Source organism: Tenrec ecaudatus, chromosome 8 (assembly GCF_050624435.1).
Source record: "Tenrec ecaudatus isolate mTenEca1 chromosome 8, mTenEca1.hap1, whole genome shotgun sequence".
Taxonomy (NCBI): Eukaryota; Metazoa; Chordata; class Mammalia; order Afrosoricida; family Tenrecidae; genus Tenrec; species Tenrec ecaudatus.
In genome coordinates this window covers 45955235-45970240 of record NC_134537.1, presented here as the reverse complement: position 1 = coordinate 45970240, position 15006 = coordinate 45955235, and the positions used below count along the sequence as shown (strand labels likewise).

General features: G+C 38.4%; 1 protein-coding gene across 7 annotated transcripts in view; it reads right to left on the bottom strand.

Moving 5' to 3' along the window:
- GOLGB1 (golgin B1) overlaps nucleotides 1–15006 on the bottom strand; it is a 75878-nt gene that overhangs the window by 45687 nt on the left and 15185 nt on the right. For 2 of the 7 annotated variants that reach the window (XM_075556341.1, XM_075556347.1), the window contains exons 4-9: nucleotides 13185–13313; nucleotides 9430–9555; nucleotides 5905–6027; nucleotides 4222–4335; nucleotides 2825–3227; nucleotides 1638–1753 (exon numbers count right to left, since the gene is read on the bottom strand). In XM_075556341.1, coding sequence (XP_075412456.1) covers nucleotides 1638–1753; nucleotides 2825–3227; nucleotides 4222–4335; nucleotides 5905–6027; nucleotides 9430–9555; nucleotides 13185–13313 — 1011 coding nt within the window. The remainder of the gene's footprint in view (nucleotides 1–1637; nucleotides 1754–2824; nucleotides 3228–4221; nucleotides 4336–5904; nucleotides 6028–9429; nucleotides 9556–13184; nucleotides 13314–15006) is intronic. The other 5 variants (XM_075556342.1, XM_075556344.1, XM_075556345.1 and 2 more) reach the window with 5 other exon arrangements.

Sequence of the window (15006 nt, the reverse complement as noted above, 5' to 3'; positions counted from 1 at the left end):
AAAACAAATTTGCTGACCTTGTCAACACAATCGCTGACGACAAAGTTGTGCATAAGCAAATGTAGTAAAGAAAGCTGATGGTGCTCGGCTATCAAAAGATATAGGATCTAGGGTTTAAAGGCTTGAAGGTAAATAAGTAGCCATCTAGCTCAGAAGCAACAAAGCCCACATGGAAGCACACTAGCCTGTATGATCACAAGATGCCGAAAGGATCAGTTATCAGGCATCAAAGAATAAAAAATCGTATCACTGTGTGCTCGCCTCCCCAAGAGGATCGCTGAAGACAAAAGGGTGCATAAGCAAATGTGAAGAAAGCTGATGGTGCCATGCAATCAAAAGATACCAGTGTCTGGGATCCTAAAGGCTTGAAAGTAAACAAGCGGCCATCTAGCTGAAAAGCAACAAAGCCCACATGGAAGAAGCACAGCAGCCTGTGTGATCAGGTGTTGTTGAAGAGATGAGGTATCAGGCATCAAAGAACAAAAAATCATTATCATTGTAAATGAGGGGGAGTGCGGAGTAGAGACGCAAAGCCCATCTGTAGGCAGCTAAACATCCCCTTATGGAAAGGTCGTGGGGAGGAGATGAGCCAGTCAAAGTGCAGAGTAGCAATGATGAAACATAAAACTTTCCTCTAGTTCCTAAATGCTTTCACTCCACCTCCGCCCCCCACTATCATGATCCCAATTCTACCTCACAAATCTGGCTAGATCAGAGAATATACACAGGTACAGATAGGAACTGGAATCATAGGGAATCCAGGACAGATGATCACTTCAGAACCAGTGGTAACAGTGGCGATACCAGGAGGGGACAGGGAGGGTGGGCTGGAAAGGAGGAATGGATGACAAGGATCTACATATTACCTCCTCCCTGGGGGACAGACAACAGAAAAGTGGGTAAAGGGAGATGTCAGACAGTGTGAGATATGACAAAATAATAATTTATACATTATCAAGGGTTCAAGATGGAGGGGGGAGCAGGGAAGCAGAGGGAAAATGAGGAGCTGATGCCAGGGGCTTACGTGGAGAGTAAATGTTTTGAGAATGACAAGGGTAACAAATGTACACATGTGTTTTATACAACTGATGTATGGATTGTGATAAGAGTTGTAGAGGCCCCGATTAAAAAAAATTTAACACATACCTTCGAAAAAAATTCGGGGTTTTTGGAGGTATCCCCTTGTATACTAAGCCTGATGTAACTTGAGTCTACCAAAAAAAAAATCTGTCGTCTGAAATACTCATTTCTGTCAATAAATGACTCATGTCCAATTCAAGTGTCACGTGGCATTCTATCTAATATCTAGCACATCAATGTCAGCAGACAGACACACACACACACACACACACACACAACCAAAAACAAACTGCCCCATAAGCTGGAAAAAATGGTTATGAGATAAAATGCTCCCAAGATCATGCTGGTTGCCCATTATTTTCTCAATAGTTGGTAAGGTACTACGCTAATATGATTCATAATCATTTTCCCATGGAATTCTCCCCAAAAAGTGTTTTGTCAGGCAGGGCAGGCAGAAGGCTTATACAGCTTGCTGGAATAAATCCTCATCCGGAAACGCAAGTACAGAAAGAGAAAGACAAACAGATCAGATTCATAAGAATTTCTCATGGGATTACCTGCATGCCCTCATTATAAGCATCTGGGAAAGAAGTCTGAGATGCGGTTTCATTTCTTTGCAAGGTTGGTTTATTTAGAAATTGACTAATTTCTTTGGATTTTTCATGGAGTTGATCTAAGGAAAAAGAAATAAATACAGTGACATAATTTTGGCCTCTAGCCTAAAACTTACAGATTTATTATCTCCTAGGGATACATCCAACATTGCTTACTCTAGTTCAGTTTTAGCTGTCTTACTTAAAACTGCAACGTCAATGACAACATTGTTGTTTCATTACTTAAATGCTCTCAAAGACCAAAGGGCACGTCAGTAACCCAGTTCCTTCAAAAATACCATAAAGTAGGCGATGGCACTCTGAAAAGTCGTTTTTATTTTCCCTCTTGATAAATGCTTTCACATGTTTATCTTCCTCGTTTAAGTTATATTGATCTCTACCAAAACCCTTAAGACAATTTTGAAAATGAACATGGCCGAGTTGCTAAGAGGGCAGTGTACTCATGTAACACACTGCTACTGGGTAATGCTTATCAAGGCTTCTGACTCATGTTCAATTCTTCAATACAAGTCTTTAACGTACGTCTTTAAACTATCTTTCCTTTAGATATATACCAATTTATAAATAAAAGTTGTGTAATGAAGAAGAGTGGTGAGATGGAGTACTAGTGTTTAATTTATCAACTTCTAAAATGCTGTAACTTTTTAGAGACAAGAATTGCATCTATAATTAACACACTTAAAAAAAGTTTTCTTTAAGCTTTTTTAAGGAATAAGCATTTGTTTCCTTTAAAGAGAAAGTCTCTCCGATACAAAAAGTCTTTAGCTCGATCTTTAGATCTAAGGGTAAGTCCATGCAATTTAGGTCTCCCGGTCTAAGCACCTACATCTAGCCTTAGTGCACACCCCAGTGGCTAATTCAAATCCTACTCATTCTGTCACTGAATAGTTCACGTCAAAGCGCAGTCCCACATAGCACTCTACCTAAGATCTAGTACAGCGATATCAACAGTGCTACTACAGTATTACTAACTGTACCATCAAGGCAGATTCTAACTTCAGGGAAATGCAACAAGGGGTATGGGAAGATGCATTCGTAAATTTTCTTTTGATTTAATCTGTTTGAGAAAATACCGTCCTTAGCGGATCTCTATAAAATTTGACATAGATGTATATTTCCAAAGCAAATACCTTCCAGCTGTTGAATTGCCTGGGCTGACTGAACTGACTGTTCACTCTTCTCTTGGAGGAGCTTTGAATTTTGATCCTTCAGAGCATCACAGGAAGACTGCAGGTCTTGTTCGGTCTTCTGAAGACTCAAAATGTGAGCAGTCTTCTCTTCTATTTCGACGTGGTGCTTCTGCTCCAAAGCTCTGAACCGTGACTCCAGCTCAGCGTGAGCCTGGCCTGTATGCTCACGCTGTTCCAAAAGGAGATGCACTTCTTCCTGAAGGCTATGGAGGGCTAATTTTTTCTCAGCCACTTCAAGTTCCATCTTTTCCATCAAAATCTTGGATTCCTGTCTTTCTGTTTCCAATGTGTTCTTTAAAGTATTATGCTCGGTTTCCATTTGCTGTAACTGCTGAAACAGAACCTAAGATTCAAGATAAAACTTCTTCAGTCACAAATTCATCCTTTCATTTCAATAAACGCAGTCAAGGGTGAAGCACTGGGTTGGGCACTCAGGATCAAACGCAGAACCTACAGTGCATGTTGCTGTTGCTGCTGCTTCTTTGCCATCAAGTGGGTTCTGACTCAGAGTGACCCCATAGGACAGAGTAGAACTGCCCTCCTAAGTTTCTTGGGCTGTCACCTTTACAGAAGCAGGACAGCAGTTCTTCCCCACACCCACACCCCCAACCCCACCTGTGGAGCTGCTGGATGGGCTTGAATTACAACCTTTAGGCCAGTCATCAAGCACTTAACCAATGCACCACCAGGGCTCCCTGAGTGCTGTGTACAAGATCTATGCTTGCAGGGAAGGAAAGAACAGGATCACGGAGTAAGAAATTAAGAGATGTCACGATGTTTTTAAGCCAGAATTAAAGTATTCATGGTACTGAGAAGACAGATGCAAAGAATTACATACTTAAAAGGCAAAATCGCCAGAAGTTGGCAATTAATTTAACAAAATGCTGATGAAATATCAAGGAGGAAACAAGAAAGCCTACTCAGTTTTACTCATCGGAGTAAATTGTCAATTACTTGAAAGATGTTCTAACAAAAAGATTAGATTTTAAGGAAGGAAAATGAGTCCTGTTTTCATTTGATAGTTTAATGTGATTGTGAAGTTACTCACAAACTTCACAAAACTGTGTGTGTGTGTGTGTGTGTGTGTGTGTGTGTGTGTGTGTGTATCAACAGCACTGAAGAGATAGAGATTTAGAAGGCACCAATAGGAGGAGGCCTCAAAAGGTTCAGGAAAAAAACTCCATGATCTTTTTCATTCCAAGGCAGACTGCCACATCTTTCTGGCGTAGAACAACTGGCGAGTTCCAACACCCAACAGTGTGATTAGAAGCCAAATGCTTAACCACCATGCCACAAGGGCTCCTTAATTCCCCAAAGTAAAATTCATTAGCGAGCACCTGGTTGCGCTGTTCTGCAGCTCTCTGCTCCTGTTGGAGGAAGTCCACAACCTGAGCACGGCCAGAAAGAGCTTCTTCATGTTCTTCAAGTTTTCTCTGCAGCATCCTCAAGTTCTGACAAGAAAAGATACTTGACGTAATATACTAGCAAATGAGCACTCTTATCTCCTTAACTTTCAAAAGGTCATGTATATTTATGCATTTAGGATATTTGGATGCTGAATATGACCGAGTAATGTGTGAGATACTGGCAATGCCATGTGCTCTGGGGCGCAGCAGAGAGAATGTCCAGATATGCCTCTCCAAAGTACTGACACAGCAACGTCAGTCAGAAGCAAGCAGGTCCACAACCAGGGAGCATTTTTATAACAGAGAAAGGATGGCACCACCTGTTCTTAAAATTGTATCATCAGTGTCTTGTACGTACAAAATTAGGTCCACGTGTATCTCAGCTCATCCACCACATAGTCTCCAGGGAAAAAAAAACAATGTATCTTCTTCTATCACATACAAGATAGACACTTGATAAACATTTGCTGAATCAATAAACTAATGATTCAAAATCCACTGCCATGGATTCAATTCTGACTCCTAATGACCCGGTAGGGCAGAGTTAACTGCCCCAACAGGTGTCCAAAGCTGTTGATCTTGACAGGAGCAGACTGTCACTCCTATAGAGCAGCTTGTGGGTTTGCAACTACCAACCATTCTATTAGCAACTGAGTGTTTCAATGCCTGTAGGACCAGGGCTCCTAAACCAATGACGCACACAGACAATTAATATTCTACTCAGGAAATGTTATTCTACCCCTCACTTATGGTTAGGTTCCAAGGACCCGATCATTAGGTGACACTTGGCATGATCTGAAAATGGAGGATGACAATATCAGATAACAAAATGGATGATGACTACAGCATTACATAACTGCCAAATCACTGAGAACCACGGCTTAGCCAGGTAGACACGTAAACAAACATGACCAGCTGGAGCCAGGCAGCATTAACCGTGCCGTCAACCTCAGTATTCATTAGTGTTGGATATAAATGCACAAAAGTCATAAGTGTGTAATGTTGGATAAGGGGTTAGTCAATAAGTGAGGAGTAAGAGTATTCTGCGTTTCATTAGTACTTTAAGCTACATGACTGCTTAGAATTTGGAAGTTTTCACTCAAAAACAGTAAGTCAACAAATAGGTAAGTATGCCTTTGGGTACTGTACTACGCAACGTGTTAATTAAAAACAAATACTTTAGAATTAGTAGTGATGAACTCAAAAAGGATGAAGCCAATTTAAAAATTGACAATCTATCTGTAGATTAAGAATTATTGATTTATTAAAGACTTCGTGTTTCAAAATCACTTCATCTTTAATTTTTTAAAGTTTAAAAGTGGCTTCATTGATTAAAATTTAGCTATGACCGGCAAATGAAAGAGGAACAAACTCTAACCACCACAACCATTCTCAAATGAAAGTCAGCTCTTTTAGTCCCAACAACCTGATTAGAGGGTGCAAGGGAGGCGAGAATGATGAGACAGGAAGACAAAAGCACCGAAGTGAAACCCAACCAAGGAACATGCCAAGGCCAACAGAAGAGCCGTGAGCAAGGGTAGAAAAGGAACTATGATGCTTTAGTTAAATGTTAACCAAAAGGACAATTCATTCTACTAAGGCTTAGCAACACACCTGTTGCATCTGTGTTTCCGCATCTGCCTGGGTTACTAACTGAAGAAGCTCATCCTCATGAAGACGAACTTGTGTTTCAAAGCGGGCATCTTTCTCTCGGACCACCTGCTGCATGGAACTCAACTGAAGACACACACCAGAAAAACTATGCAAGTTATACTCCCCGAATACGGCACAGTCTCCAAACATAAAGGCAGATTCTGGGCATTGACAAACCCTAGCTTTTTTTAGTTTTTAATTTCAAGAAGGAGAATATTGGAAGAGAGATAGTTAGGCCTGATAGTAACGTCCAAATATGAGAGAGCTACTCTCAAACTTTAAAAAAAACAAAAACCATTATCAAATTCAACAAAAAAGTATACTTATGTGGCTACTAGAAAGGCTTTAAAGATTTACAAATGTGATCTATATTTTGAAAGGTTTAAAGCAATTATAATTTTATCAGAAAATTAAGTTGGGTATCTGATAAGTCCTGGACAGATTTTGTTTGTTTTTAAATCATTTTACTGGGGGCACATACAACTCTTATCACAATCCATATATCTATGCATTATGTCAAGCACATTTGTACACTTGTTACCATCATCATTCTCAAAATATTTTCTTTCTACTTGAGCCCTTGGTATCTGCTCATTTTCCTCCTCCTTCCCCGCCCCCCCCACCCTCACGAACCCTTGATAATTTATATAATATTATTATTATTTTGTCATGTCTTACACTGTCTGACGTCTCCCTTCACCCACTTTTCTGTTGTCCATCTCCCAGGGAGGTGGTTATATGTAGATCCTTGTGATTGGTTCCACCTTTCTATTCTTACCTTCCCCTTGTCCTCCTTGCATCGCTACTCTGATTATTGGTCCTGAGGGGTTTATCTATCCTGGATTCCCTGTGCTTCCAATTCCTATCTGTACCAGTGTACACATGCTCTGGTCTAGCCAGACTTGTAAGGTAAAACTGGGATCATGATAGTGGGGGGGAGGGGGGGAGGAAGCATTAAAGAACTGGAAGAACGTTATATGTTTCATCGTTGCTGCACTGCACCCTGACTGGCTCATCTCCTCCCTGTGATCCTTCTGTAAGGGAATTAGACAGTTGTTTTAAAACTACATCCAAGTTCACAATTTTTCAACGAATATCTCATGCTTTTAAGTCAAAATTAAAACTAGTTGGTATCTTATATTCATATTATCTACAACTAATATAAATATATATCTTTCAAGTGTTATTTTCCAAGAGTTGCTTTTACCAAAAATGTCGTGTGCTTCTAACCCCCTACTACTGCCCAAACAACTATGTCCACAGCTGCCATCGCTTGCAGGCGTCTGCATAATACTCACGGGCATGTGGCGCTCACCTGAGCACAACGGAGATAAATGGATTAAGATCGGCTAGCAGGATTGATTTGCTTTTAAGATTATGGTATGTGTATGTACACATGTCTCTTTAAAAGACATGTGTTGGAGATGTTGATCAACTATTTAACCCCTGCCGATTTCTCAATTTGTGATGTCTTGAACTGACCTTTGCATTGACCTTTAAATCTCTCTGGTGTCAATCTTCAAAAAATTGTTTTATTCTGACCTCACTAATGAAGTTGGTATCTTGTGCAGACATAGGAGTCCTTATTACTTAAAGACATCTACATACACTTTCCCACTTATGTGTCCTTTCCCACCACCTCCTCCTTAGTACATTCACTCGTAATCATTCTCCACAACTGAAACATCTCCCTAAGTATCTCGCATTCTCTATCCACCCTAACACCCTACATCCATGTTGGCTTGGCTGTCACACCCATAGAAACCTCTTCTCTCTCAAAATACTTCCAACTTGTGTTGCTGCTCACCTGCCTTGCAGGTTAACAGAGCTTATCAACATTCTGACGGACTTCTGCTGGAGCAAGTTGGGTTATGTACTTGATTGCTAACTGTAAGGTTCTTAGTTCAAATGCACCAGCCATTCCGTGGGTTTGCTCTCATAAAGATTACAGCCTCAGAAACCCTAAGGAACAGTCTATTCTTTCCTGTAGGATCACTGCGTCAGAATTGACTCTAGAGCACTGGGCTTTGGTTTGGTTAACAAGATATATCTTGGCTTTCTATGTGTAAGCACCTTATGAGCAAGAATAGCAGTTTGTACTTCTTCATCCTATATTTTATACATGGGGGCTTCCAAAAGTTCATGAAAAAATGGAAGATAATGGGATTTTTCCATGAACTTTTTGAAGACCCCTCATACTTATATATAAAAAGGAAATAATAAAAATAGGCAAAATTTACAATTTCAGGATAGTTAATTTTAACTGTATATATGGCAGTAGGCCACTTATACACAGAACAGACCTCAAATTTATAAATTGTCAATAATATAAAAATCTGGTACATAAGATGAGTTATGTGTACTCTAGGAGTGGAGGCAGAGTGTTTCATGAGTCAAAAGCATTTCCGAACAAAAAATATGGGAAGCCAACTAGAAAATTTAGAAATAGAATTGGAGAGAAAGCATTAAGATTGCTAATCTGGTCCTGGTGACAGAAAGAAATGTGAAGAAAGATACATGCCATGTAAAAATCAATCATAAAACCACGACTTTCTGATGACATGCTAAAGTCATCCGATGACACTTGAATTCTCATTTAGATTTCATTAATAGAGCATGAACAAGGGCTTCAAACTTGTTCAGTTACAGTCAACATAGAGAAATCAGAACAGAAATGAGCTTGGTAAATCTGGGTATACCAAAACAGTAAACTGACCAGGGCAGAAAGAGGTCAAAATCCGGAGATGAGAACCTAGGAAGAAGTGTGGTGCTCCTTTCAGGAGGCTGACGGGGGAGAACAGACTATTACCAGGGCTGTGCAGAGTGACACTGGGAGAGCAGCAGGGCTAGAGAGTGGCGTAAAGCAGCACAGTCAACCATGCATTTTGAGCTAGGGCTCACTATTTATGACTTGACTGGTCACAGAGCTTTGGTTGCTTAGCAAAGCACACTCTGCCCTTGTTTTCTAAGAGGAATTTAAAAGTCTAGCAGGGCACTGCCCCGTTATTTTGCATATTCTGGTATTCATTCCACTACACTCACATTTTATAAAATTGGTCAGCTGGCCATGAACAAACTAGGAAAGATAGGCAAGATTAGATATTTTTTTTTGTTTTTCTCATCATTTGTATTTCTAATTTACATTTTTAAGGGGCATTTTGGTTTATCCTTTGGTCTCTTGACCTTAGTCTATGCCTATTCTTAAGAGATTGGACTTCTGTGGGCTAAGAACATCAAGCTTCTGGGTCTGCAGAACCAAGGACCAGGTTGTGGCCAATTCTTCCAAGTCAACAACATTTCATGAAGTTTCTTAGTAACATACTAAGAACTTACCTGCCACATCACTCTGCTAATTTCTATTTTGGCACTCTACCTACTACACTACTAAGATTTCAAAAGGGTTTGTCTGAATTTATTTGTTATGTAGTAATCTATTGGATTTTCATGATTCTCTATCCCAATCATTAGAAAGTTCCTTCTACCCACCTGTGCAGCTTGCTCTGCCTGAGTCTGACTGAGCTGTGCTTGCAAAGCACGAGTGAGCTCCTCCTTCTCTTTGAGTTGTTGTTTCATCTTTACAAATTCTTCCATCTCTGTACGATTCTTATCAAACTGAAGACATAGAAAAAGAGGGGTTTTTTTTAGTACAAGAGTAAGTATTAATTCCTTGAATCTCTGCCTGTTCTCATGTCCCCTAAATACCTACCATACTGCTTCAAAAGGTAACTACGTGATTTTTTTTAATTACTTTTCTTTTTTTAAAGAAATCACCAAAATTTGTCAGAAGAAGAGATGGAAGCAGAAGCAGATTTAAAAACTTCTCTGAATCCCCAAATAAGAAAAAAACAGACAACACAACTAGGTGGTAAATCCAAAAGCCATGAGGAGGTAGTCCCACCTCTCAGACTTCAAGCGAGACGGAAGCAAAAATCACGAGGTGTGCACCACAGAGGCCTGTGCAAAAGGCGGAGGACGCAGCAGAACATTGTCTGTGACCCTGGAACAGGAGACGCCAAATAACTAATTGCGTATTTACTTGAGAGCACAGCCGGCCAATTTTAGAACAGCAGCTGAAATGTGGGAGATGATCTCCTTCTCCAACACTGGGTAAATGGAGGGCACCTGGGGTACGGAATAAAAGGATCAGAGCAGGGTAGACCCTCAAAACTCTTAAACCATTCTCATCGGGCTCCCTTCCAGGCCATGCCCCTGGACAAAACTGTAAGTTAAATCACAATTAAGCAGACTAGGGACCAAGAAGGCAGAAGAGAAGCTATACACACGGAAGATGAATTCAGTATTAATTAGCCACATGTGGCTATGGAGGGCAACTAAGAAACTAGGTTTTAAAAGTTATATCATTTTAATTAATTTAAAATGTAAAGCCTGAAGAAATATATTTTCCCATTAAATGACAACTTTGCTTTGGTATGACTACATGTAACTGTATCTGTTGTGTCACGCTGTGTGCAGTGCTGTGCCGCTCTATGAGCACCACATGCATTTATTTGTAATGTAATTAACACATCACACCATCTACTTTGGGTTGATGAAATAGTTTTTTTATTCCTACATAGTTTGTGGATTAGCTATTCAGATCTGAGAACTTATTGGAATTAAAACATCTAACACAAATAAAAATAATTTTATCATTTGTCTAGCAGGAATCAAATACTGATGATTTTAATAATAATCAAAGGCTTGTAGACATGCTGCAAGTATAAGAAATTTTTGAAGAAAACTATCTACTATAGAAAAATGTATAGTCGTTTTCACTCTATGTAATATCCCCATTCCATTATATCTGATGTTAAGGCCTGGTAGTGAATATGCACGGGGGCTTCAAAAAGTTCTTGGGAAAGTGGAATTAAACGCTAATGAAATTTTCCAGCTAACTTTTTTAAGCCTTTCCCACCTTATAACTTAGAATATTTTAAAAACAGCTTTATTGAAGTATAAATGATAAATGCCAAGAAATGGCATATAATGTAAACTATACAACTTGCTGATTTGACATCCGGATCTACCCCACCCCAAAGTCACAGTCAAATAAATAAATCTACCAAGATCTCCGATCTGTTTTCTGCCATCAAGACTAGTATGCATTTCCTAAAATTTTATATAAATTGAATCATACATTATAGCTTCCTTTTAATTTACTTTTACTCAGTAAAATTAGTTTGAGATTTATTCACATGGCACATGTATCAATATTTCATTCCTTTCACCTCTAAAGACTATCCCATTGTTTGAGTCTATCACAGTTTATCAATTCACCTGTGGATGACCAGGTGAGCCGGTCCAGGCTTTGAGTATTACAAATAAAGCGGCTTTGCACTTTCACAGACTATGAGTAAGAAGCATGTATCTTTGTATGTTTGTATTTCTTACAGTTGTATCTTTGAAATTGACATTCTTTTCAAAGTCAAATGAGTTTTTCTAAAAATGATTAACCTGGTTTTTCTATGTATATGTAAATAAAGGTGCCCTAGTGGCACATGGGTTAAGAATTGGGCTTCTAAAAGGAAGGGAAACAGTTCAAATCTACCAGCTGCTCCTTGGAAGAAAGATGAGGCAGTCTACTCTCATGTTTGTTTGTTTAGTTTTTTCTTTTCTTTTTTTTCTTACCCTAACCCTAACGCTACCTTTCATGTTTTTCAAACTTTCACAGCCTTAGTATTTATAGCCTCAGAAAGCCTAGTGTAGGTGTCTATCTTGTATGGTTGCTGTAAGTCAGAATTGACAAGTCAGAATTTACATAACACAATAAACTCAACAAGAGTGTGTTGTGGGTTGAGATTCCCAAAGAGAAAAATGATGTTATAGTACTTGCTTCTGTTATGGAAAACTTTCAAGTATGATGGAGGAAATTAAGCATATGAATCTATTTTCTCAACATTAGGTTATAAAATAGAATACTTCACAGATGCAGTATTGCCAGTGAAAATTTAGCACCCACATTAAGATGTCATTTATAATACATCCAATTAGGACTTAATATAAAAAATATGTAAATAATACAAAAAAATTGTATTAATATTTAAACTATACTGTTTTAAATATATAGGATTTAGTGAACTAGCATATTAAAACTTCTCTCACCTGTTTCTCCTTTATCTTTTGTAATATGACTGCTTTAAAATGTAAAATTACATATGTAGCTCACATTCTATCTTATGGGATAGTGTTCCTCTACATCAAAGTAGAGGAGGGGGAGAAAGCTAAGAAATCAGCCACCACATCTGTGAACATTGTAAAAATAACAGAAAAGGAAGGTGCTAAGAAAAGTTTTTCTGAAAGAAGGTTTCTGATAAAAGCTCAGAAAAACCACTTTCACACAAAACTAAGCAATAGAAAATTTGAAAGTATAAAGGTGTAATACCATTTTAAAATGTTATTTAAAAAGCAGTAATGAGTAAAATAACATTTCTACTAGAAGTGAAACCACCATACAGGCATGCTGAAAAACAAAGTATATTTCTACAAAAATATAATCTATCTTTAGTTTTGAAAACTAAACAAAAATGTACAATGTATGAAAAAACATATCATTCTATATTAGAAATACTAAAAATATTAAGAAAAAGAAATCTAAAAGGAAAAAAATCACAAGAGAAACAAAAATATAAAGGTAGAAGTAAAGACAAAATATAAAACCTTAGAAAAAGAGATAAAATGAGCGGATACAAAACTGAAAAACTTTAATAACTTTTAAAAAGCAACATTTGATTAACAAAAGAAAGAAAGAAAAAAAACAAAAGAAAGAAATTAAGAAAAGGAAACAAATATTGAAAATAAAAACCAATGTCACAGATAACAGAAGTCATTAAAAAAGAAAACCAAATGAAGTAAAGCCTAGATTTTACAAGTTATATAATTTAAGAAAATAAAACTATTTGAAGCCATATATTAAAAGAATATACTGGGTAAAAATATGAACCAAGAATAATAAACACCAATGCATATCGAACAAAATTACTGGACCTAAGAATGAGCAAAAAGAAGGAGAGATAATGGGTGACAGATAATGGATGGAACAAGTAGATTGTTGGACAGCTAGAAAAACATGTCATCCAAAAATACATTAGGCTTTAGTAGCTTATTGTTAAATGCCATTGAGTCAGTTCAGACTCAGAGTAACCATATGAACAACAAAATGAAATAGTACCCAATCTTACAAGATCCACACATGGTTGCTATGCTTAATTACTTAATGATTATGAGGTGACTTAGACCCCTACCTGTGCAGCTTCCTCTGCCTTTGCCTGGATAAGCTGGGCTTGCAAATTGCTAATTAGCTCTTCCTTCTCCTGAAGTATATGTTTTATCTTCTCTATTCCCAGCTCTTCCTGTGTAGAATTTTTGTCACACTGAATATAAGGAGATAAAGTAATCTACTTGAAATAATTACAATTAACATACAATTGGTCTTTTGCGCTATTTCCAGACACAACTGTGTGATGTAGTTAAATGAATACTCCAAAAATTATTTGATGATTCTATATTTTTCATCTTCATACTCTTAGCACAAATTATCATTCTTTCTAAGAGTTCATTTAAGTAATTCTCCAAGTAATTCAAAATTCCCTTAAAACATAACAGAAAGATTCCCCCCTCCAAGTTGTCTCCCCCAAATATATGCCAAACCTAGCTGCTTGCTACACATGGTAAATGACTTTACATTGGAGGTCAATGAAAGTAGGTCAGGTTATTCTCCCTGAAGGTTATCAGCAGACTGTATAGTCTGTCCCACCCTACTTAGGGCCCACTCCCTTCCAATAAGGATAGTAGTAAATTGTTTCCCTGAAGGAGACCCTAGGGAGGTTAAGCCCACTCAAAGATGACCAAGATAAGGCTGCCACATTGAATCTAAGGTCCGCCCTTCTTGTCACATGTATACTCCTAGTCCTCCTTCCTATTATCCCCTTCCTGTTACACTTATGCCTATTGTATATCCCCCTATTTTGCTTGTATTGCCTATTGTACAACCCCTTTCTGTGACCTATGCCTTTACCTGTAACTAGAGGGCATGCACGTATCCAAAGTTATATAAGCCTAAGTTAGCAATAAATCACTCACTCTTAAAAAACAAAAAAAATCAGATTGTTGTTAGGTGCCGTCCAGTCAGCTCCAACCCAGTGACTCTATGCACAACAGAATGAAACACTGCACAGGCCTGCTGCTTCCTCCCAAGTGTTCTGTAAGCGAGCCCACTGATGCAGCCATTGGGTCAGTCCATCTCAGGGAGGGTCTTCCTTTTTTTTGCCATCCCTCCACTTCACCAAACATGATGTTCTTCTCCAGGGACTGGTCTCTCCTGACAGTAAAGCCAAATTATCTGAAGCCTTGCCATCCTTGCCTCTAACAAGTACTATGGCCATACTGCTTTCAAAACAGGCTGGTTTGTCCTTTGAGCAGTCCGTGGTACTTTCAATATCCTTCTCCAGCACCATAATTCAAATCATCAATTCGCCTGTGGTCTTCCTTATTCAATGTCCAACTTTCACATGCGTATGATGGAATGGAGAATGCCATGGCTTTGGGCAGGCGCACCATAGTCCTCATAGTAACATCCTTGCTCTTAAATACTCTAAAGAGGTCTTGGACAGATTTACCCAGTGCAGAATGTCTTTTGATCTCTTGACTGCTGTTTCCATAAGCACTGATGGTAGATCCAAATAAGACAAAATCCTTGACAATTTCAATCTTTTCTCCATTAATTATGATTTTACCTTTTGGTCCAGTTGAGGATTTTGGTCTACCTTACATTGAGTTTTAATTCATAGTGAAGGCTACAATCCTTGATCTTCCCCACCAAGTGCTTCAATTTCTCCTCCTTTACAGCAAGCAAGGTTGTGTCATCTGCATACCACAGGCTGTTAATAAGCCTCCTTCAATCCCGAGGCTGCACATTTCTTCATATAATCAAGCTTCTCTAATGAATTTACTCAGCACTTAGATTGAACAAGTATGGTGAGAGAATATAACCATGACACATACCTTTCCTGATTTTCAACCATGCACTTCTTGTTTTGGTTCCACAACAGGCTCCTGATCCATGTA